General features: G+C 41.7%; 1 protein-coding gene and 1 non-coding gene across 2 annotated transcripts; one reads left to right on the top strand and one right to left on the bottom strand.

Annotated features, from left to right (window-relative positions):
* Positions 1 to 1,609: 1,609 nt before the first annotated feature.
* Positions 1,610 to 20,408, bottom strand: TMEM231 (transmembrane protein 231). Its single transcript, XM_063111965.1, has 7 exons — positions 20,177 to 20,408; positions 19,911 to 20,080; positions 8,184 to 8,312; positions 7,445 to 7,588; positions 5,565 to 5,646; positions 3,949 to 4,054; positions 1,610 to 3,590 (listed from the first exon to the last, which is right to left on the bottom strand). The coding sequence occupies exons 1-7, from the start codon at positions 20,313 to 20,315 to the stop codon at positions 3,410 to 3,412; spliced, it is 951 nt and encodes a 316-aa protein (XP_062968035.1). The 5' UTR covers positions 20,316 to 20,408; the 3' UTR covers positions 1,610 to 3,409.
* On the top strand, positions 6,495 to 6,569 carry TRNAI-GAU (transfer RNA isoleucine (anticodon GAU)). Its single transcript has one exon. It is a non-coding gene; the product is annotated as a tRNA-Ile (tRNA).
* Positions 20,409 to 25,104: the final 4,696 nt, after the last annotated feature.

Raw genomic sequence — 25,104 nt, 5'->3', positions numbered from 1 at the left:
GCAGCAGAGTGACTTGGAATTCGGAGCGCTTCCCAAGTCTGCAGCCCCAACCCTAAGCCAAGACCCAGACACCGCGATGCCAGGGGGACCCGCGCTGCCTCGCAGCGCAGTAGCCGAGCTGGGAGGGGCCCAAGAGACTAGGTGGCCTTCGGGAGCTGGGAACCAGACCTGTTCCCCTGCTCCCGTCTCCTCCCTGCCCTGACCTCAACTTAGAGGCGCAGGCTTGATAGCAGATCCGGATAAATACAGGATCTCTCACAAATAACAGAGCAGAGCCCAGGCATCTGAAAGAGAGAGAACACTCTGACGTCTAGTAATCCGGCGTGGGATCTGAAACAAGGCCTCCCTGCTGCTGGGAGTGTAAATTAGTGCAGTCTTTCCTGGATGCGGTTTGGCAAGACGAACTAAGATCCTTAACAAAGATCATAAGCCCTTTGAATAAGTAATTCCTTTCTAGGAACTCTCTTAAGGCAATAAACCAGCAACAAGGATTTACACACAAGGTTCATAGAAGTGTTGTTTATGATAGCAAAAAAAAAAAAAAAAGTGAAAGAGAACACAAAAGATTAGAAAGATGTGTGCCAAGGGCCAGCCTGTGGCTCACTTGGGAGAGTGTGGTGCTGATAACACCAAGGCCACGGGTTCAGATCCTTATATAGGGGTGGCCGGTTAGCTCACTTGGGAGAGCGTGGTGCTGACAACACCAAGTCAAGGGTTAAGATCCCCTTACCCATCATCTTTAAAAAAAAAAGATGCGTGCCAGAATGCCAACCATGATAACTTCTGGGTAGTGGACTTACAGACAATTGTTATTTTCTTTAGGTTTATGTAAGTTTATTTAACATTTTCCTAATAGGCACTTAGAACTTACCTGATCAGAAAAATACGAAACCTTTTTTTTTTTTTTTTTTTTGGCAGCTGGGTGGTACAGGGATGGAACTCTGGACCTTGGTGTTATCAGAACCATGCTCTAACCAGCTGAGCTAAACAGCCAGCCCCCAAAACTTCTTTTTAAAAAGCATGAACATGAAGAGAAAGAAGAGAGAATTGCTTTACTAACCTTACATGATGGGACCAAAGTGCAGCATTAGAAGACTCACTTGATTCAAGCAGAATCTGGATTAACCATTTGGCAAAATTAGGGATTCCCCCCACAAATACTGAGCAATTATCTCAAACCCTGACTTACCTATGGGTTATATAGCTCAGCAGATAAAATCCTGTATGTTTCTCACCTTTTCCCTCTTGCAACTATGCTGTGTGATTCAGGTTCAGAAGCTATCAACATCTGATCTGTAAATAATTTGATATTCACCAGACACAGTTGTAATTTTCCAGCCTGTGGCTTCCACATGCCATGTGGATTCCACTAAAAACTCACATTTACTTGGGGTTGGACCAGGGGACTTTTGCCAAAGAGCTAACAAAAGCTCTAAGGTCTTTGGGCAGAGCCTTGGCAAAGCAAAGCTGCTGGTGAGTAACTCAGAGAAGCGTGTACAACCTCTGCCATCCCTATTCTCCCTGCCTCCAAAACTCTCCTTCTACAAAGCCACATGCAACTTTCCATTTGGAACATTTTAATTAGAAATTTACAAAACATCATGGGTTATTCATGCAAATTTTGTGTTAGAATAATTTAATAAAATGCAAAGCAATGTTTACACATATCCTTAGCCATCTTTCCATATCTCACTACCTTTTTGGGATTTCAACCAGAAACCATTTTTCATTTAAATCTCAAAAAAAAAAAAAAAAAAAAATGTAGGCACATAAATAGCCCTAAATATTAAAAGAAAAGGCAGAGGGGCCAGTGTTGGGGAATTTTTCGGCTTGACTACTTCAAAATAGCTTTGTTTCCAAAACTCTTATTTTGGTCAGCCTGAAAGAAAAGATGCTTTGGAAATAAAAACTGAATCTCCAAGATAAACTGAGGTAACACTAAGGGGTGTGTTTATGAGTGGGCATGAAACATGGCTCCCAAGGGCTATGTCCTTCCAGTGCCAATGACATGCTTGGATCATAAAGCAGATCCATCTTGGCTTTAAGGGGACGGCATGTTGGTTTCCTCAGGAGGGGAATGAAGGTGAATAATCAGCCTTCCCCGTGCACCAAAGGCCCATTCTAGCCATCTCTTCTCCTGTAGACACTTGCTTAGCTATGAGGGTAACCTGGCTGGACTGCTGGTCATTCTAATAGCCAGGCTGGATTGCACTGCCTGGCCTAGCATCCTCTTTAATCCCTCACTCCTTGTATCCTTCCCGAAGCTGCCCCTTCTGATGGGCACCCTGTTCCTCAGTCAAGACAAATACAAGTAGCTGGGCTTCCTGCTAGTTCTCCAAATAAACTCTGTGGTTGTCAGGCAGTGGGAGCCAATACCAACAACAACTCCTCTGTCACCCACATCCTTTCCAGGAAGGGGGAGGGCAGGCAAGGAGGAGGAGTGGCAAATGTCCAGGCTCTTGGGTGAGGGCCAGAGAGAAAGACCCTGTTGTTACAATCCTTACTGCCCCCTCTGTTGCCGAGGGAACATGAATGAAACAGCACTTCTGACTTCAGCCTGCCATCCCAGGGGCACAGACAGAGGGCAAAAGGCAGGGCAAAGAGCCAGCCACAGAAGGGATAAAGGGCTGTTCAGCTGAGCTGATGACAGATGACTGTCTGTTAGACTGAGGGCAGGTGGATGGTGTGAGTTTCTTCCAGTCGCCCATCCTCCCACACATGTTAATGTGGCTCTTGGGCTTGAGCCCCACCCCCACCAGTTCTCCAGTTAGAGACCTCAGTTCTGGAAATCAAAGTTCTGAAAAGAAAAAGTAAATGCTCAGAAGTGGAAAGTGCTATCGATGTGCATATTTGTCACAAGAGAGCCCTGAAAAGAGTAAAAAGTGGTTTACAATAGGGGGAAGAAATGCACAGTGTGTTTCTCATTTCAAGAGAAGAAGTCTTTGCTTGACCAGAGATGGTAGTCTTTCCAAGACATCTGAACTGACTGTAATTTTCTCCTGAAATTCAAGGCTAAAGCAAAACAAACAAACAAACAAAAAACACCCAAAACCTCAAAAATGAATTATAGTCTCCAGAAATGCTCAGACCTTTCCACACACTAGTCCCTGATGTAGGTGCTTAGAAGATACAGAATTTGGGCTGGCCAGTTAGCTCACCTAGTTAGAGGGTAGCCTTATAACATCAAGGTTACAGGTTCGGATCACCACACTGGCCAGCCACCAAAAAAAAAAAAAAAAGATATAGAATTTGTATACAGCAAAATTGGAAATAACTGCTCTTTGTCTCTGAGGAGAAAAACACATAAGTCCGCATGTGCCCACTGGGCTCTTTTCAGAAATGTCATCAGATGGCAGTTCTCAGAAGACAACAGTGAGGTAGCCGTGGTGCTGCTGAGTCTTCAGATTTCTCATGATAAGTGCTCCTTATACACATCTTGCTGGGGCATCCCTGTTACAGGGATTGTGGTCACCACTTGATTCTGAAACACGAATATTTTGATTCTTTCAAACACCCAGAGGAAGATAAGCAGGATACTGACATACTGGATCCAGGCAAACTTTATCATCTCCCAGAATCCTGGTTGATAAGTGAAAGAGTTAAGGAGTTAAAGACAACATGTTTTAAGTATAAGTTAAATCAAGGTTTAGGTCAGATGGGAAATGGCAAGAATGTTTCAAATACCCTTAAGATAAAAGGTTTAATGAAAGATTAGTAAGACATAAATATGGATGATTCTGACCTAGAATTGCTCAGAAAGAAATATGAACAGGAAATGAATTTTTTTTCCTGTATGAAGAGCAGACAGAGTCATTTGTGTGGAGCTACAATGCTGTAGCAATTTCCAGTCTACGGCTTCCCACATCTGTTCCTACTTGGGACCACTGAGGAATCCTTTTTTTCTTTTCGGAAACTGAACTACCATTGGCTCTCTAACAGAAAGGATATGAAATGACTTCCACAGGGTATCGGATGACAGCATTAATCACAAATGGAGCTTCAGCAGCCCTGCCCACCAGCCAGATAGGGTTGGGGTCATTCAGAATGGTGGTAACTGCAATATAATCATTAAACATTAATTAGGATAGCCCCTTGACCCTGCCAATCGAGGGCTATAAATATTCTTTAACTTCTGGGGGATATTCTGTACTTCAGAACTCAAAGAAATAATTCAAAAAGAAAGAGAAATTGCATTTGCAAAGTTTAACACACTGCTAAAATACTTGTCAAAATACTTACGTTAAAATACATTAGAAATGTGGAAACAGGTTGCGTTTTCTTCCACAATTACTGAATGGTTAACTGAAGGAATACTATGCTGCCACTAAAAATAATATCAATTAGAACTTTATAGCAGTGTCAGGAAATATTTACATTACATGGTTTAAAAAATGAAAATAATTTGGATTCCAAAGTGTTTCTACACTTTAATAGCTGTATAAAAAAATCCACATATGGATAAAAAGTGAAGAAAATAAAGAAAAGAAAAGTTGATTTGTAGGCCAATGTTTTCTAGTTTTGTTTTAAAATTTTATTACTGCAATAATGCTGCTAGTGTATTACATAAAATCTGTAAGAAATACCAGAATTGCAGTCTTCCCGCTTGTGAAATGCCTGTGTGTAGTATCCATACCTGGTGGCCAAGTAACACTTTAGATGCTCTTAGAGAAAACCTCAGACCACTGACCAGCCAATGTGCTGAATGAAGCACATGGGAGTGCCTGAGAGCTCTGTAAGGAATGAGCACACCCTGCCTGCCACTCAGAACCCTGGGTGCTTCCATTCTCCTAAGAGGCTGATAATGTGGGGTGAGTCACTAGTAGTATCTAATTAATAAAAAGAGAAACAAATAGAAATAAAAATAGTGAGGGGCAGGGGATGGTCAAGAGTCTGAAGATCAGGACAAAAAGGACAAATCCTAAGTAGTCCGTTTGCCTCCCATCACTGAGCATTCACTGGTTTTGACATTAATTAAAAATAGAAACTACGAGTGACTCACTCCACATTAGCAGCCAAGGACAAAAGAAGGTAAAAGAAGCCAAGGACGGGCCGAGCCCGTGGCGCACTCCGTAGAGTGCTGGGCTGGGAGCGCGGCGACGCTCCCACCGCAGGTTCGGATCCTATATAGGAATGACTGGTGCACTCACTGGCTGAGTGCCGGTCACGAAAAAATGACAAAAAAAAAAAGAAGCCAAGGACAAATTTTTATTAATTTGTCCTTTGTCCTTGGCTTCTTTTATAGGCATCATATGGGGATCAATTAGGCTTATATATATTTAAAAAAAGGAAAACCATCAAGCCAGTGGTGTGATAAATATGGCAATTAATCACTAACCTGCTGGGACATAGGAGAGGTGGGTAGGTGAGGGGCAGGGGATGGTCAAGGGTCTGAAGATCAGGACAAAAAGGACAAATCCTAAGTAGTCCGTTTGCCTCCCATCACTGAGCATTCAATGGTTTTGATCCTTTTATCATGACAAGGGTTCCAGTTCTGTTTGTCTGTTGCCCCCACTAACCTGGAAAGCCCTTGAGCAGTGGCTGAATGATCTCTACCCATGACTCACCATTCCTTTCTCGGTAGGCAGCAACAATTTGGGTGAGGTCGTAGTCGTAGGCAAAAGGGCTGGTCCCATTGATCACAGACACCTGGGACACAGCAGAAGGACATGGTGTGAGCACTCAAAAGGCTTCTCCTCTCTTCCTCCTACCTTCCTGCCTACCCAAGCGGATCCCAGACACCACCCTCTTGTTCTTGGTGGCCTACTCTGATGTCAATAATCTTTTCTTCGAGGATGAATAAACTCTCTTGCAACAATTTAAGCCCATTTTCTCTTTCTTTTTGGAGGGCTAGAAACAATGGGTCAATATCCACCTTTTACAGGTTTTAAAGCTATTTATAAAATATCCCTCTCTATTTAAATGGGAGAAATAATTCCTTTAATTTTTTTAGTAGACTTATTTCCAACTCCCTTGTCTTTTTCTTGCTCTTCTCTAGATGCTCTCTAATTTACCTCTTTTAAATATAAACACGGAAATAGTTAAATGCAAATACTAAGCATACAATCCTTTAAAGAAGGAAATGATTTTTTGCCGTCTAATACCATTTTCCTGTTAAGCTGACATATAGATGTTCAAATAAACTTATCTTTATAACTTTATATCTTACAGTCCCTTATGTTGGTTATAGCCAGGGTAACCATAAACCCCAGTTTATTTGGAACAGTACTGGTTTCCGGCTGTTAATAACTGATAATATTCCTCTTTCACTTTTAACAGCTCAACCCAATTTATATAGTCCTCCTTGTGATAAATGTCAGGGATTAGTGACTGGATCCATGAGTTCTGGACTCAGACAGTTCCTGGCTGTGTTACTTTTAAGCTGTGGGACTTCGGGAAAATTAATCAGTAAATCCCAGTTTCCTCATGTGCAAAATGAGAGTTCCTTCTTTCAACAAATATCAATGCTGAATATCAAAAATTAGAGCTTGTGGGCTGGCCAGTTAGCTCACTTGGTTAGAGCATGGTGCTGATAACACCAAGGTCAAGGGTTCAGATCCCCTTACTGGCCAGCCACTGAAAAACAAAAAAAAAAAAAGAAGAGAGCTTACAATGTGCCCAGTGTTGTTTTAGCCACTGGAGTGATAGTATACAAGATATCAGTGCTTTTAACACTGAAGTAGACAACAAATAAACCAAAAACATATCATTAGCATGTCAGGTGGCAGTAGGGAAAGTAAATCTGGGTGAGGGATGCTGGAGGGGGGCAGGATGCTATTTGTTAGAAAAGGGTAAAGGAAGGCCTGTGCTCAGGGACATTTGAACAAGGACCTGAATGGAGTGATTGAATAAGCTATGTGGACACCTGATATAGGGAATGGCAAGTGCAAAAGCCTGGAGGTGGGAGCTGCTTTGTGGGTTTGAAGAACAACAAAAGGCCAGTGTGGCTGGCATGAAGCAAGGGCAACAGGGATAGGACAAGTGGCTGGAACTGGGAAATAACAAATGTAGGCATCTCATGAGGTTGCTGTGATGATTAAAAGAGATGATGCATGTAAACTTCTCAACTCAGGGCTGGCACACATTATCTGTTCAATAAATGGGGGCTTGTATTCTTTTGGAAATGTTTTACATAAACTGAAAAAGATCACTTGGAACACACCGGGGTTGTGTGCACATGTGCAAATGTGTGTGTGTACCCCACACAGTAAACAATTTCGTTCTTTGATAAAGGCAAAGACAGATTTTTTTCTTTCTTTCTTGGTGCAAATAAAAGTGCACCTTCCCCATATTTTGAAAGAATCCATAGCAAGAATTCTTCAGAAGTTCTTGTGTGTGCCACCCACAGAGAAATGCTACTTCCAACTTTGATTTCTCCCTCTTCAAAAAACTTGATAAACAGTAATATACAGAAACAAAGGAGCTGGATGACGAGAAGCACCCTTACGTTGTATCGGACATCTAGGCCACCATAGCTGAGCGGCTGCTTCTGCTGCAGCCTCAGGTCTCCATTCACATATAACTGGGACCCAGGAACAGCAAAGGAGGACTGGAGGAACGCCATACTTTGCATCATGAATGTTGACATTCTCTGAAATCATGAGAAGGAGAGACAATACCAACTGCTGGTAGATTTGAAAGGCTCTGGCTGGGTTCTAAGAGTCATCTGTCTGTGGCCGAAGCTTAACGGGCCCTCACATACCTGGTTTAGCCATGCGGAAACACTCTGCCCAGAACTCTCTGAGCTATTAATAGCTCATTTAATATAACTCCAGTGAGAAACATTTGATTTGCCTAAGTTAAATCCCAAACTATACCCCAGAAAAGAGCCTTCTACAGTGTGGGTCTTCCTAAAAATCAGACGGAGGGCTCTGTTTTATTAAAAGACAAATGGAGGGCTGGCCCATGGCTCACTTGGGAGAGTGTGGTGCTGATAACACCAAGGCCATGGGTTCAGATCACAATATAGGGATGGCTGGTTAGCTCACTTGGGAGAGCATGGTGCTGATAACACCAAGTCAAGGGTTAAAATCCCCTTACCAGTCATCTTTAAAAAAAAAAAAAAAAGACAAATGGTCCTATACTGGTCAGCCCCCCCCCCCAAAAAAAATCAAATAAAATAAAATAGAATAGAATAAAATAAAAGACAAATGGGAAAGGACGGGCCTCCCCAAGAACTGACTCACATGCAATTGGTAGGAGAAAGTCAAGATGAGCTGCACACCAAGAACATGCTCCGTGGACTGCAGGGGAAGCTCCAGTTTAAAATGTAACATGTCCATTTTCCCATCCTGGTTCCTGTCCTCTTCTCTAGTCTAGGAAACCCAGAGAGGGCCAGCGGCCCTGGTTTTTAGTAAGTCTGGGAAGAATCCGCATCACTTTAGTACATACACAATGACCCATTGTCCTGTTGTACACAGACATTATCTCCCTCACCAAAAGAAAGAGAAAAACAAGCAGGTGTTAAGCGGATCAACATTGGGGAAAGAGACACAACGTACCCTTGAACTTCATATTTGTGCCTCTCAAATGTTCACAGGCCAAAATGAATAGGAACCTGAAGTGTCAATAACAACTATAAACACTTGGATAGCATTTGCCTCTTTCTGCTGTCTCATTGGATCTGTCTGTTTTGTTACTGGATCTTTAGGGTTGTTACTGGTGTTTTTTTTCTTTGTTTTAAAAATGCCTGTATTTGTATGAAAAAAATAGCACATCACAATTGTCTTCCGTTTCTTTAGAAATCAACTTTTTAAAATAGATAAAAACCTAATCCTAATCATTAGGCATTCCCCAAACAAACTCAACAGAAAACCCCAAGCTCTATTCATACTTTTTTTGGCAGCTGGTCGGTATGGGGATCTGAACCCTTGACCTTGGTGTTATCAACCCCACGTTCTAACCAACTGAGTAAACCGGCCTGCCCTACTTACACGTTCTTAAACCACAAGTGTCTTTGCTTCACATTCTTGATGTTGGACCTCATCTCATCATTCATGTCAGGACTCTAAAGCCTTGTGCATCTTTTAGTACCAATCAATAAAATGAAACAGGAAGCTAAGTGAAATCAGCAAGGCATTAAAACTACAGATATTTTATAAATTATGGACATGAAAGTAAGGAAAACAGAGACCTGAGGAGGGAAAAAGACAAATTACTGCTCATAAATCATATGTAGGCAGTTAAAAAAAATTGGTTGCCAGTCCTGCCATCCACCATCTTGCCTCATAGTGATCCTAAAATGACCAGCAAGAAAGGACAGTTACCGAAATGTGACCACTGCTGACATGATTCCTCGACACAACTCTGGATCTTGTTGCTACAGCTGATCCTTTCCCAGAAGGATTCTATGGTATATCAGCACTCCCATCTGAATCCTCCATCTACTGATTCATTTTGCTTTCCACCATCACCATTACGTGCAGAAGAGATTTTTTGTTCTTTTTCAGGCTCATAAGGTCATTTGAGATGAAGATATCTCAGCTTTCAGAAACTTTCAATCATTTCTTTCCTTCTAGACAATAACGTCTTTATCCTAGGCTTAGTTATAGAGAAACCTACCTTCCTTGTTCTGTTTGATACTATTCTCTCTGTCCTGTTCCATCAGCTTCACAGGTGTAGCAGAGGGATATCTGCTACCAGTGCTGATGATCAAGTTACTGAGTCATTATGAGTAGGATGGAAAAGAGGCTCCCTTGTCTTCCTGTGAATTTTCTTTGGTTGGCATCTGGGAAGACTTGGAAGACAATGTTGCGTTAAATCTCTGTAATGGATCCAGGCCTTCTGGATCTTTAGGGTTGGACAGGAAGCAAAGATCAAACTTCTCAGCTTGCAAGAGAGAATAGTGGCCACCAGAGAACTGCCAGAAGAATCCAGACTCCAACAAGGTGGGAGAAAGGGAAGCTCATTTCATTTGATCTTTACAGTAAACATAGAGCCTGAGGTAGGCAGAGCCAGTATTATTCCCAATGGATAGAGAAGAAAAATAAGGCTCAGGGAGATTAGGGGATTTACCAGAAGTTCAGCTAGTAATGGTAAAGACAGGATTTGAGGTCAGGTGTTTTACTCCAAATCTGGTCCTCTTTCCAGGACTAAAATGTCCAGACATTAAAAAAAAAAAAGATGTTGGGTAGGATAAATCTTTTTGCAAAAAGGCAGCATCCTCCAGAGTGTCAGTCTGTATAATTGCTTGTGTGCAGACCTTCACTCCAAGTTCACAGTGGACAGAGATCTGGAACAGCACCATAGTTAGTGTCTACTTGTTAAATTTGCTCATTAATTTGTCAAGTACTTTTTAAGGTCTTACTATGTGTCAGACACCATTTCTGGTGCTGGGAATATAATGGTAAATAAAACAGACAAAGTCCTCACCCTAATGGAGTTTACATTCCCAGCTGGGAAGACAGAAAGTCAATCAATAAATATGTAACAATATCAGTAATAACATCAGTAAGTGCCACAAAGAAAAATGAAGCTGGATAAGATTAGAGAATGATGAGAGTAGAGTTTAACAGAAAACATTCAGGATGACCTGGCTTGCTGGAGACATGAATGAGGTAAGGTGATGAGGCGTGGGAATGTCTGGGGGAAGTGATCCAGGCAGAGCAAGTGCATGTGCTCTGAGCGCAAGTGAGGCCCATGCAGTGTTAGTGAGTGGGAAGGAGAGCAGGGCAGGGGGACAGCCGTGGGATGTGATGACACAAATAGTGAGACTCTCACAAATGACCGGTCACCACCTAGACTCTCCCCCCACAGGGCTGGTAGAGGCGGGCTACGTCTCTGTGTTATCACTTGGATCATTGATGAAATTGGTTATTTAATTACATGTAGTTCAAAGTAAGCTTAACGCATGTGCAACAGCTGTAAAAGCAGGGATCCAAAGAGCTAATACTTTAACACAAATTCTAGGTCAGTATCTAACATCCAACTGGTGTCTAGCTAAGAGAATTCATAAATTACACCATCACCTTATTTTTATAAGGTATATGTATGATTTGGAACAATTTTTTTATATCCCTTATATCCCAGGAGAGGGTAGGTACTACCATGCCCTGTATATGGATGGGTAAACTGAGGCTGAGATAGAGTATGGAACCCAGTGACAGAACTGAGACCAGGACCTGGCTTTGCTGACACCTGATTCAGTGCCCCTTCTGTAATTGCCCATAAGAGCCCTGATTTCAAAGATTTCTGGTGGTTAAAGGAGGATAATTTTTTTGTGTGTGTGTGACTGGCTGGTATGGGAATCCAAAAGGAGTATAATTCTTTACAGATATATGTGAAATCAATACTACTGTACTAAATAGAAAATGCACATCGGTCCACCTGTACCAATCACGATCCAACTAGGAAAACAGAAACTAAAACAATTATGATAAAAGAGGGAATTTAATATAAGGAATATTAGTAACATAGGTGTCAGAGGATAGAGGATTAAAGAGGTAAGACAGGAATACTGTGTAACACAGAGATGATAACTGCAGGGAGCAGCTCCCATGCCTGGAGCTAGAGAAGAAAGTGAAGAGGCTGAGATTATTAGAATCCAGAGGCTTGAAGAGTTGGAACCAGCCCAAATGTCCATCATCGGATGAGTGGATACGGAAAATGTGGTATATCTACACAATGGAATACTACTCAGCTATTAAAATGAATGAAATACTGCCATTTGCAACAACATGGATGGACCTTGAGAGAATTATATTAAGTGAAACAAGTCAGGCACAGAAAGAGAAATACCACATGTTCTCACTTATTGGTGGGAGCTAAAAATAAATAAATAAATTCACACACACACACACACACACACACACACACACACACACACACACACACACACACACACACACACACACACACAAACCGGGGTGCGGGGGGAAGAAGACATAACAACTACAATTTCTTGAAGTTGATACGACAAGCAAACAGAAAGGACATTGTCGGGAGGGAGGGGGGAGAGAGAGGAGGGAGGGAGGTATCAGTAATGGTCCACAATAATCAACCACATTGTATATCGATAAAATAAAATTAAGAAAAAAAAAAAAAAAGAATCCAGAGGCTTGAAGGAGAGGTCTCAAGGAGCTGAGACTCAGACCTCAAGAAGGCAGCACCACTTAGTTGGTGCTAGTAGCTCCAGAGCTTGGAGGAAGGACCCACTACAGGGAACCTGTAGGCTGAAGGAAAGAGAAGCCTCCTACTCTTTCCTGTTTGCTTGCTGTCCCTGTTTGTATCACCCTGGCAATGGCAACTGATTGCAGTTTTTTCCCCTTCCTAGAACAAGGCTCGTCATGCCTCCTACTGGCAAAACTTCATAGGGAACCAGTGGGCAAAGGACAGCATCTCGGCATGAGCATCATAAAGCAGAGCATAGGGCCGGCCCGTGGCTCGCTTGGGAGAGTGCGGTGCCGATAACACCAAGGCCACGGGTTCAGATCCTATATAGGGATGGCCAGTTAGCTCACTTGGGAGAGCGCGGTGCTGACAACACCAAGCCAAGGGTTGAGATCCCCTTACCGGTCATCTTTAAAATAAAAAAAAAAAAAAAAAAAAAAGGCAGAGCATAGGAGAATGGGTGTGGAGCTAAGATGACACCTTGTAATCAGCATACCGTCTGACTGTAACAGTTGCTGTAAATTTAAGAAGTGCCACTGTTTCCAGAGTGGTCTGACTTGCAACGTTTTTTCCCATCAGGGATTCTTCAGAATCTGATGGTTTGTTGGAATTTTGTTTGGTTCATTCTGTTTTCATATCTTTCATTCTTTTTGAGTCAAATTCTTTTATTAAAGGTTAATTTCCTAGTTTATACCACTGTCCATTTCATTATATACTTGCCTCCACAGCTTTTGTCAACATTGGGTATTCCATTTTTTCTTTTTAAGCTGAAAATACTCTTTGGAACCAGTCTGTGGGTCTCCAGAAACGTAGGGATTCCTACTTCATGGTTCCTAGACTCATCAAATCCTTGCTACCCATATTTCAATGAATCTAAGATACCACCAATTATAAAATGCACCATTATTTTATATGCCAGTAAGAAAGAAAAAAATATTTCCAATTAAACTATGACAGAATGCTTTCTAATCACTTATTTATTTTACACTTACTGAGTTTTTAGATTTACACACATTTATATATCATCTTAATTCACCTAGAAAGAAAAAATATAAGCAAAATAAATTAACCCAGGAAGTCCTAAAACTTCTTTACATCCTGATTCTTTTGAACTTAGTCAATGATATCCATACTTTTCCATGCAAATTTGTCCTTTGTACCATCAAGCACATTGGTGATACAGTATTTTTTTTTTTTTTTTTTTTTGTCGTTTTTTCGTGACCGGCACTCAGCCAGTGAGTGCACTGGTCATTCCTATATAGGATCCGAACCCGCGGCGGGAGCGTCGCCGCTCTCCCAGCGCAGCACTCTACCGAGTGCGCCATGGGCTCGGCCCGGTGATACAGTATTTTAAAAAAACAGTTCATACAGGGAACTAAAATCCATTGGTCTGGGCTCTTAAGCAGGGTGTGAATTATATAGAGCTAGCCTATCTTTAAATTCCTCTTCAACTTTCCCTTATTTGCTCTGCATTCGGTTCTTAGGGGTTAAAATAATGTGTGTCTGGGGTTTTCTTTCAATTTGCTGATGCCCCTTCTGCAAGTTTGAGGCCGGCAACTTTGATGTTTGCACAAGGGTAGGCGATGAGAATTCTGCCAAGCCTGCCTGCTGGCCAACAGCTATTGTAAGATACCATAGACAGGAAGACACACTGTGATTTCAAAGATGTGAAAAAGTGGGTGTCTTAGACTCATGGTACTCATGTTAATCTCCACTCATAATCAGGAATCCTCCTGTAGCCTTCAGCCCCCATATTCTCTGGATCCATAAATGTCTTAAACAGCCATGTCAGGATTCATTGAGGGAAAAGGTTACTCTGCTTTTTTTCTTCTTTGTTAAAAATCACAACAAAAACTGGACTTTTAAAGCATCAAAACCATAGCAGCATTAAAGATGCTGTACAGGGTGAGCTGACCAAAGCAGAAGCAAGGCTGCTTGTGACTGCTGAGGCATTTTCCCAAATTAGCAACTGCAAAGCCACCTCCCAGTATTTGGTCAAACTTTGATCTAAAACCACTGCTTCCTTGGCTTCCTGGGCAGTTTCCCAGACAGGTTGCAGCCAGTTTGGCTTTATGTTCAGAGTTAGAAAATAGAAGTATTTTGTTGCAATGAGGCCTGAGTATAAGATATGCAATAAGAAATATTGAGTTCTAGTACAGAGTCTGTTCACTTGAGAGCCACGGCAAATTATCTCACTTAGTTCTGAGTTTGTTTCTTCACCTGTAAAATAGGGGTATAACCTCTATCTCACAGGTTACTATAAGGATTAAAGAGAATATATGTTTTAAAAAAAAAAAAAAGTAATAGCTAACACTTACTGAGTGATTATTACAGGCCAAGTACTTCGCAAAGGACTTTAAATGTATTATCTAATGATAAAATGCTTATCATATGCCTGAGGTATAGTTAACCAACAGTAATTTTTACTACTATGGCTTGTAAGCATATCACCAGGCTATCACCTACCTGCTTTTTTGAAAGTTGAGACATAATTCACATACCATAAAATTCACGCTTAAAATATACAATTCAGGGCTGGCCAGTTAGCCCAGCTGGTTAGAGCGCAGTGTGGATAACACCAAGGCTGAGTTAAAATGTGATTCGGGGCCGGCCCGTGGCTCACTCGGTAGAGTGCGGTGCTGATAACACCAAGGCCCCGGGTTCGGATCCCATATACAGATGGTCGGTTCACTCACTGGCTGAGTGTGGTGCTGACAACACCAAGTCAAGGGTTAAGATCCCCTTACCGGTCATAAAAAAAAAAATAAAATAAAAATAAAAAAAAATAAAATGTGATTCGGATCCTTGTGCTGGCCAGCTGCCAAATACACACACACACACACACACACACACACACACACACACACACACACAAATATATAAAATTCAGTAGATCTTAGTATATTCACAAAGTTGTGCAACCATCAGAACATTTGCATCATCCTAGGGAAAAATCCCATAGTCATGAGTGGTCACTTCCCATCTCGCCCCCACCCCCTTCTCCAAGCCCCTTGCAACCCCTAATCTACTTTCTGTCTCTATAGATTTGTCTATTCTGGACATTTCATATAAATGGAATCATACAGTATGTGCTGTTTTGTGTCTAGATTTTTCTCACTTAGCATAATATATTTGCGTCCCATCCATTTGGTAGTATATATTATAATTCTATTTCTTCTTATGGCTGAATAAACATTCCATTGTATGGATGGATATACCACATTTGTTTACCCTTCCATCCACTGATGGGCATTTGGGTTGTTTCCACTTTTTTGCATCGTAAATAATGCTACTATGAATATTTGTGCACAAGTTTTTGTGTAGACATATTTCAATTCTCTTGGGATATACCAAGGAGTGGAAATGCTGGGTTATATGTTAACTCTATGTTTAACTTTTTGGGAACTGTCAAACTGTTTTCCAAAGTGGCTACACCACTTTACATACTTGGTTTTAAACTTCTACTGTTTTTTGGCTTTTGTTTTATATGGGCACTTGCTAAATTTTTCCTTTAAAAATAGTTGTTGGTGGCCAGCCTGTGGCTCACTCGGGGGAGTGTCGTACTGACAACACCAAGGCCACGGGTTCGGATCCTATATAGTGATGGCCGGTTGGCTAACTTGGGAGAGTGTGGTGCTGACAACACCAAGTCAAGGGTTAAGATCCCCTTACTGGTCATCTTTAAAAAATAACAATAAAAAAATAAAAATAATAAATTATAAATAAATAAATAATAAAAATATTTGTTGTTAACATTTAAAAATCTTAAATATGTATTATATTGTTCTGGTACAAAATTAATAGGTACAAAAAAGGTTTCTCTCCCACCCTAATTTTAGCCTCTTAGGTCCTTCCCCAGGAGCAATCAGTGTTGTCAGTTTCTTCCATGTCCTTCCAGAGATATCGAAAGTCCATATGCGAGGGGTCTTCAAAAAGTTCATTCTACTTATATTATCATTTAATTCCATTAAAGTTCGTATTATTTTAATTCCATTTTTAAATGAATTTTTTGAAGTATCCTTGTGTATATATAGTCTTTTTGTTACTGCTTTCTATTATTTTTATAGAAATGGAAGCATTCTATACAGAATTTTTAGTTTGTATATTTATCAATTTCTCTGGGAGATGATTCCACATCAGTATACATAGATCTACCTCATTAAAAAAATAACAGCTATGTAACATTCCACTGAGAAGATGCACCACAATTTCTTTGAGTCTCCTATTGATTTGTAGATTGTTTACAATCTTTTGCTATTATAGTGCTGCAATGAGCTGCTTTTTCCATGTGCCATTTCATGTGTGCGCACAAATCTTAGGATACCGTTCTAGAAGTAGAAACAGGCATATGGATTTGTAGTACTGACAGATATGGACCCATATATCTTTCCGGGTGCTATTGAGGTCTTTTCCTCCACTGTACCTTCTAACTTGTTTTTCTGATTTCTCACAATTTCAAACAATTCCCAAGCCAAGAGTACAGACAGAAAGAAAGCAAATCATTTACTGAGAAAGACTGTAGGTGATGAGGTCATAAATTACTTACAGACACTGGCCTAGAATGAAGAAAAAAACAAAGACTAAAAAAAAAAGGACCTTGGATTTTGTCTTTTACCAATAGTATAAAATTATCCAGGGCCAGCCCGTGACTCACTTGGGAGAGTGTGGTGCTGATAACACCAAGGCCACGGGTTCGGATCCCTATATAGGGATGGCCGGTTCGCTCACTTGGGAGAGCGTGGTGCTGACAACACCAAGTCAAGGGTTAGGAACCCCTTACCAGTCATCTTTAAAAAAAAAAAAATTATCCAGTATTAAAAAGAATGAATGGTCTGAGCACCATAAAAGCAAGAGGAAGTCTTGGCTCTGTAGATTTAAAATTGGAACCCACACACCAGAAGCAGGGGGTGACCATGGGCAGTGCTCTCCAAGGAGTGGTTTCTGGTTACAGAGATAAAAGGATAACTAGCAGTCCATCAAGGCAGATAACCAGTTGTAGTGAATGAACAAGTAACAGGAAGGAATGAAACCTAATGCTATATCCTCTTCTTCATGATTACTTCTTTAGGCTCAAATAACCAGAAGTGTATGATGGAGAGGAATATACAAACATAAAGAAAAAAACTCCTACCAAAAATTCAATAGGCTCACAGTTTCATAGTAAGAAGGAAAAAAAAAATTCACACACAGAATGTGTATTACTCCTTTTTCTGTTGCTTATGACAATACTTGAAAGTGGGTAATTTATAAAGAAACAAAATTTATTTCTTACAGTTTTGGAGGCTGAGAAGTCCGCAGCCTAGGGGGCACATGTGGTGAGGGCCTTCTTTTGGGTGGCAATGCAGAGTATCACATGGCGAGAAATGGCATAAGCAAGAGAGCTAATCTCACTCGCTCTCCTTATAAAGCTATCAGAATCATGCCCATGATGACTCATGACTCTTTGAATGGCACAGTCCCCAGGATCCAATCACCTCTCAAAGGCCTCACCTTTCAAATACTGTAATTGGATTTCCCACCTTCTTAACACTGTTACAATGGGGGTCAAGTTTTCAATACATAAACTTTTGGAGGACACATTTAACACATAGCAGAATGCTAATCTAAAGTAAAATTAACAAGTTAATTTTTTGTGTTTTGAATAAAAAAGAAACTTTTTTTTCAATTGTGGAAAGGAAATACACAAATGTGCAACACAGGAAGTACAGTGCTGGCTACACAGTGAAAAGTCTGCCTTGATACTGGCCTGTCATCTAGTCATTCTTCCCCAAAGGCATTACAATCATAAATAAGCATAAAATGGGCAGCATATAATGATTAGTGAGAAACAACTGAAAGAAATGTGTCTCCTATTCCAGTTCTATTTTTAAAATCAATTTAAAAAAAAAAAATAAAAAAAAAATAAAAGACTTGATCATTTAACAAATAAAGAGTTCAATGATATTAGAAAAAACATGCAACTTCCATGGCAAATATTTTTATCTTATTTGCCTGATTATTTAGAAATGTAACTCTAGGTCTTTAAATAACATTTTCGGGGGGCTGGCCGGTTAGCTCTGTTGGTTAGAGTGTAGTGTTATAACACCAAGGTCAAGGATTCGGATCCCTGTACTAGTCAGACATCAAAACAAAAAACAACAACAAATAAATAACATTGTCATGGGCACTTCTCGATTTCTCAGTTTTAGGCATTCTCTCCTTCCTACAAGGAAAGATGAAGATTTAGCTTCCCCCCCCCCCAAACTGGTCCCCACCACACACACACTTTTCTCATCCTCCCAATAATAATGAGAGTTAGGGCCAGCCCGTGGCTCACTCGGGAGAGTGTGGTGCTGATAACACCAAGGCCGCGGGTTCAGATCCTATATAGGGATGGCTGGTTAGCTCACTGGCTGAGCGTGGTGCTGACAACACCAAGTCAAGGGTTAAGATCCCCTTACTGGTCATCTTTTTAAAAAAATAATAAATTTTAAAAAATAATAATAATAATGAGAGTTAAACTCATTTTGGTCAGTCAGTACTCAGTGTTTATGTAATTAAGACTATGTAAATCCCATTCACAACTATGATCACTTTTCCTTTCTCACTTTTTCTTACTTTTTATTTCCCTGGTGTTAATAATTACTTTATTTGTTGTTTTGTATTCTATGTGCTTATACGTTTTCAACAAACAGCTTCTATTCCAATTCCTCACAATTTGATGTTTAAAGGTGTAAGATCTAGTAAAAATCTTGTTCACTGCAATATTGTACCGAATAGTGAAAAAGTCCAAGCAAATCAAACATCCACCAATCCAGAACTGGTTAAATACATTACAGTTTTTCCATATCATAAAATAGTTTGCAGACCTTAAAAAGAAAAAGGCGAATTAACAAGTATTTATACATGTACTAAAGTGTGCATTTAATTTTCTGTCATTATATGTACCTGTAACTATTTAATATTTTACAATAAGCATGCACTTTTGTCAGCAGAAAAAATATAAAATTAAAAAGTAGTCAGAGAAAATTAATCTGAATCATATTTTGTTTGTAGTTATTCATAGACCAATCTGATTTAAAAATCTCTTATTTAGTTGCTGGAAAAAAGTCTGAATTTTTTTTTTTTTTCCCACCTACACAAGTTTGGGTTGTAGGCCAATCATCTTAGAGATGTCTGAAGAGATACAACTTTGGAAGAAGGAAAATCAGAAGTTTCACACTTCTAAAGAAAAATGTTTTCAGAAAATGAGTGGAAATTGGTGATAAAGGTAAACTCACTTATCCTAATCCAAATACTAAATTACACAGAATACAATGCTTCAATTTCACCTCGGACAGCTGCAGCGGCCCAGGGTGGCCCTGACTCCGCCATAGGACATTCTGGGGAGGTCGCTTAGCCAATCAGGGCCCGATTTCCACGGGTCAAGTCTGCATAAAAATGCCTGCCCCTTCCGTTCCTACAGTGTCGTGATGCACAAACGCAGCGGCACCGTGGGGCTACTAGCCTTAAGGGCGCTCGGTCTTCGAGGCTCCTAAAGGGACTTTTCACAGCCACTCTTCCATCAGGCCGGGCCCACGGATGCGATGGGGGTCAGTCAGGCTGTCCCCACTCTTCTGGATTCTGTGTCAGGACACACACGCTGACAGCATGGCTAACCTTCTGGGGGTTGTGGACATCTGGGAGAAGCCGAATTAAACAACAGATCTACTCCCGAGTAAATGAAATGTACGTGCAGGCCAAAGAGCCTGCGTATACAACCTCCGTATTCGCGAGTCCTTAAGACCCAAGCTGGGCTCCCCGGGGCCGGGGCCGCAACCACTCACCGAAACCAGCGGGACGCGCAGGTGATCCCCCTGCAGCCGGTTGAAGGCGGGGAACGTGCTCCAGGCGAGGAACTCGCCTTGCTCCGGTCCCAGAAGGGCCACGAGCAGCACCTGGTGCTGGAAGCGCACGGTCGGCTGCTCCTCGTAGCTGCTCCGCTTCAGCCAGAACCCTGAGTTAGAGAGGGCGGTGGGAGGAGGTCAGGAAGGCCGGCTGGGCGTTGCGGGCCGCCGGGAGCTGTGTCGCGCGCCGGCCGGGACAGGCTCACCGTGGCTCCGGAAGGCCACCAGCAGCGGCGGGATGTACGTGAGGGCGGCGGCCAGGAGCAGGAACAGCGCGGCCTTGGAGCAGAGCCCAGCGCGGTAGCCGCGCTCGGCCGGGTGAGAGAAGAGCTCGTAGAGCGCCATTATCGCTGCACGTAGTCAGGCCACGAGCCGGGACCCCTCCGCGATTTCAGACGGACGACCAGGTTTGGCTTCTCCTGGTTGCCATTGTCTTGGTCTCCACGGCAACCGACGGCTCAAGGAAAAGAGCCAATAGCAAGGACGCGGAGCTCTAGTGGGGGTGGAGCTAACGGGGGGCGGTGCCCTCTGGGGGACACCGATCTCGCTTTTCGCTCTTCGTGCATTTCTTTAAAGGCCGGGTAGATTGTTTCCAGGCACCAAAGTTGTAGCCATCGTGTAGCTTAATATGTGTAAAATATGGGCTGGCCGGTTAGTTCCTTTGGGAGAGAATGTTACTGATAACATCAAGGTCAAGAGATCGGATCAAGGGGCCGGCCCGTGGTTCACTTGGGAGAGTGTGGTGCTGATAGCACCAAGACCAAGGGTTCGGATCCCATATAGGGATAGCCGGTTAGCTCACTGGGAGAGCGTGGTGCTGACAACACCAGGTCAAGGGTTAAGATCCCCTTACCTGTCATCTTTAAAAAAAAAAAAAAAGTGTAAGATGTTCATGAAAATTGACTTAAAGTAAATACTTGCTGATGTGTCATCTCTTAACCCCCAATGTGGTTCATACTGAAGTCTAACCACTGACATAGACGTGGCCGTGGTCCTGGACCTGTCCGGGCTAAGACCAAAGCCAAGTTCCTTTGCCTCCAAATTTTCTGTTGCTTCCACGGTGCTACATAGCAGGACATACAGGGATACAGAAGGACACAAATCCCCTGGCTCTTCGAGGGGTGGAAAGCAATTATGACATAGCTCTCTCTGATATGCTTTGTTACCTTGTATTGGGTACAAGCTTGGCTACAGGTTTTAGAGGAAGCTATGGTCCTCCCTCCCAAAAGATATCTCTCACTTGAGTGCTTTTTCCCCCTTAACCAATATTTCGAACATGGCAGAAGGATTTTTTTTTTTTTTTAACTGTGGTCCACAGCCAAATTCTTCATCCAAAGGCCCTGAAGGATCACACTGCAGTGTCAACAGATAGCGTGAGGTTTGTGCTCAGAATGGAAACCAGTAGTTGATGCCCCTATTTTGGAGGCAACCTAGTTAGATGAAGAGAACAGCTGAGGTCCTAACAACACAGATCAACAGAAAGAGGCTAAGAACTGCCCGTTGGGAAAACCATCCCAGGATCCTTACCACAGTCCTAGATGACAATGTCATCAGCCATAAAATGCTTTTGACATATCATCCAGTCCAGTACTACTCATTCTTGCTTTAAATCTTTTTTAGGGTGGCAACATAAGCCTTAAATACACAGTTGTTAGGCTTAAATCTCTGTTATGATTCTGATATATCTATGCTTCAACTGGATGACTTTCATTTATTTAAATAACCACTAAAATAAGGGTCTTCTGGAATAGATGGATATAGGATAAACCCCTGAGGGTGGCTCTCCTGAGGAAGAAGGTGTCTGCCTCCAAAACTCCCTAAGTCACTGCTGAAACAGAGAGAGGTGACTGCTAAGAGTTTCGGTGTATGAAGTGCTTTAGCCTTCTCTAAATGCCATGAATTTTGCAAAAGTATTTAGTAATAAAGGATGCTAATATTTGCTCTTTGCTTCCATGGTTTTTTTTTTTTTTTTTTTTTTTTTTTTTTTTTTAAAGATGACCGGCAAGGGGATCTTAACCCTTGACTTGGTGGTGTTAGCACCACTCTCTCCCAAGTGAGCTAACCGGCCATCCCTATATAGGGATCCGAACCTGTGGCCTTGGTGTTATCAACACCACACTCTCCCAAGGGAGCCATGGACTGGCCCTGCTTCCATGTTTTGAGGGAGCTAGTCTTTGTGGTTTTATTTCAGTTCTTTAAGAGACAATATTAGATTTCTTAAAATGCTAAAGATCTGTGTATATTGTGTCATTTTCACACAGTCATGACTGACAGAACTGACTCGTTCCTTTCCATTTCCATAATGCTCTTGTGTTTCATACAATTTACCTCCAAGGACAAAAACAGTCATTGTCTTAAAACTATACATTTTCATCATATTCTTCTCCTTTACAAGAGCTCCTATTCAGGGTGTATCAAATCATTTTAGAATTCTAGTTTGCTTCAAAGCTTTCCAACATTTCTTTTACCTTGGCATTTATCTATATCACTTCTCAGTTCCCTCTTGCAACCCCAGGCTTTGTTTTTATCTGGAAAGAAAAGTTTATCCTCTCAGAAATGTACCCTTCTTTCTGTATCAGAACATTCACATTCTCTGTGAAGTCTTTCTCAGTAAGCCTCACTTGGCTTTGGCCTGGTGAACTAGGGTCCCCATTGCCCTAGCCATCCCTCAGTATCCAGGTTTGCATACCTCTCCAATGTTTGAAACCCATCCTGCGTGGTCTATGGGTCTGTTAATGTGTAATTGCATATATTAATTATCCTATTTCTCCTCCTGACTCATTTCCTTAACTAACCACCCCCTCAAGGAAGGCATCTAAGTGTATCTAGAACATTCAATAAGCTAAATACAATGACCCAATAGGTAAAGAAGGTGATGGATATATTTCATCAAGGCAGATCAGAGACGCCAATGAGAATGGTAAACTGGAAAAAGACACCAAGAAAGTAGGTAAAGATAGAAGATAGAAAGACATTACATATCACTGGGACCATCAGTAGAGATACCTATGATATGGTGAGCAGTGGATCTTTCCCCTGAGAAGTGTACTAACTTCTTACACATTCAAGGTGATATAAACATGCCTTGGACTAGGACACAATGATCAGTTCTGTAAAGGGAAGCAGGGGTCTTGAGTCCAATTTCTAACTCCTTCACTGATTCAGTGACTATGAGATGGTGAACAACCATCTTCATTCCTTAGGTTTGATTCTATTTGCAAAATAGGCATTTTCATTTTTTTACCTATTGTCTATTGCTAATCTTCTCCAGTTAAATAGCTTTACATACTTCTCTCTTGAATTCGAGGCTCATAGAGCCATTCACCTCTCTGCATCTTCACTTGATGTATCTTTTGGGCATCTCTTATATCTAAAACCAAACCCTTGATTCTTACCCCTCCAAGCTGGCTCCACCCTACTTCAGTAAATGGCAATTCCGTCCTTCCAAAAACATTGACTTTGAGTTGTCTCTCACACCTCATATCCTATTTATCATCAAATTTTGTCAGCTCTACTTCAAAATATATCCAGAATACAACTGCTTCCCTTCATTTTCAGACAACATCTTGGTCTTAAGCTAATATCATCTTTCACTTGGATTATCACAGTAGCCTCTTAACTATTTCTCTGCTTACACTCTCACCCCCCTACAATCTACTGTCTACACAGAAGCTAGCCTGACCATTTAAAAAGGAAAGTCAGATTTTGTTAGACTTTCGCTTAAACCCCTCCACTGACTTCTCATCTCATTCTAAATAAAATACAAAATTGTTCGCATGGAATTCAAAGCTCAACACAAGTTTGTTCTAGCTCTCCTTGATTTCATCTCCTAACACGCTCCCCCTTGTTTATTCCGTTCCAGCCATAGGGGCCAACCACTTTAATAAGCATTCCATCCCACTATCGCTCTCTGCTCACCTAGCCTGCCTTATTTTTCTATACAGCACCTATCATTACTTGACATATTTTTTTTTGTCTTGTCCCACTAGAATATAAACTGCATGAGAGTAGGGGTGTTGTCTGTTTTGCTCCCTGTTTTTGCCCAGCACCTGGAACAGTGCTCTTGTATGCAACAATACTAATTCAAAGGATTTTTCACTTCATTAAAAACAAACAAAAACCTATTCTGGTTGCTCAGACACAATCTTAAAATAACAAAAATACTTTTAGAATGAAGCTAGATTCCACAGCACTCATCAGGAATTTCAACTGTAGGAAATAATGAATGACAGTGTTCAAGCATACAGGCCTTTCAGATGCATCAGAATCACAAGCATGTGGCCGGGGTTATGTCCCCAATTAAATGAATATTCTCATTACTTGTTCACCAGCTCATAAACAAATGGTGACCCAGACCAGACTGCCCTGATGACTGGTTGGAAGAAAGGAATTACATCACTGATTGGAGAACCTCAAGGCATATGCTCAGGCAGGTGACACAGGACACACACAGCCCAGACTGTGATTGCTGAGCTACTCCCACTGTCAAATAAGGAACTCCCTCTCATGACCAGCTCTCAGGAGAATTCTCCGAGCCTGACAGTCACCTCTAACTCCTCTGCCAGTTAAGGTTAAGGAGTCTCTTCGTGATCAGTGATGTTACATTCCTGAAATGGGTATTTGTAATACCTTTTCTTAAATGTTTATTCAAATATTTATTCATGAATAAAGGAAGGAAATGGGACTTGTTTAAATTCAATTTCTAGGTCAAGTCAGCCTATTATGGCTGTCCCCAGTAGTGGACCTCAGGGTTGTCATCAGTATCCCCCCCACACACAGTGCCCTCAAACTAGTCACACCCGCCCATACTGAGCCTCCGACCTGTCACCACTCCAAACAATACTCCCCGAACTGTCAACGCCCTAAACAGCCCCCCTGCCGTCGCCAATCTCCTCTGTCATTCGTACCCCCAAACAACCTTCTTGTCACCAACGCCCTAAATTTCTCCCATGAACAGTCCTCTATAAGATCTGTATACTATCAGCCGTACCCTTCCCGTCATCAACGCCCCCGAAACCCCACTCCTGCCACCAGTTCCCTGAACATCCCCTTCCTGAGTCGCCAATATCCGGTATCCAATGTCATCGTCTCTACTCCTCACGTAGCCCCTCGCTGGGGCCTCCTTGGCCCCGCC

This window comes from Cynocephalus volans, chromosome 10 (assembly GCF_027409185.1).
Source record: "Cynocephalus volans isolate mCynVol1 chromosome 10, mCynVol1.pri, whole genome shotgun sequence".
Taxonomy (NCBI): domain Eukaryota; kingdom Metazoa; phylum Chordata; class Mammalia; order Dermoptera; family Cynocephalidae; genus Cynocephalus; species Cynocephalus volans.
The sequence above is the reverse complement of the archived record's forward strand: the minus strand, read 5'-3'. Positions and strand labels throughout refer to the sequence as shown.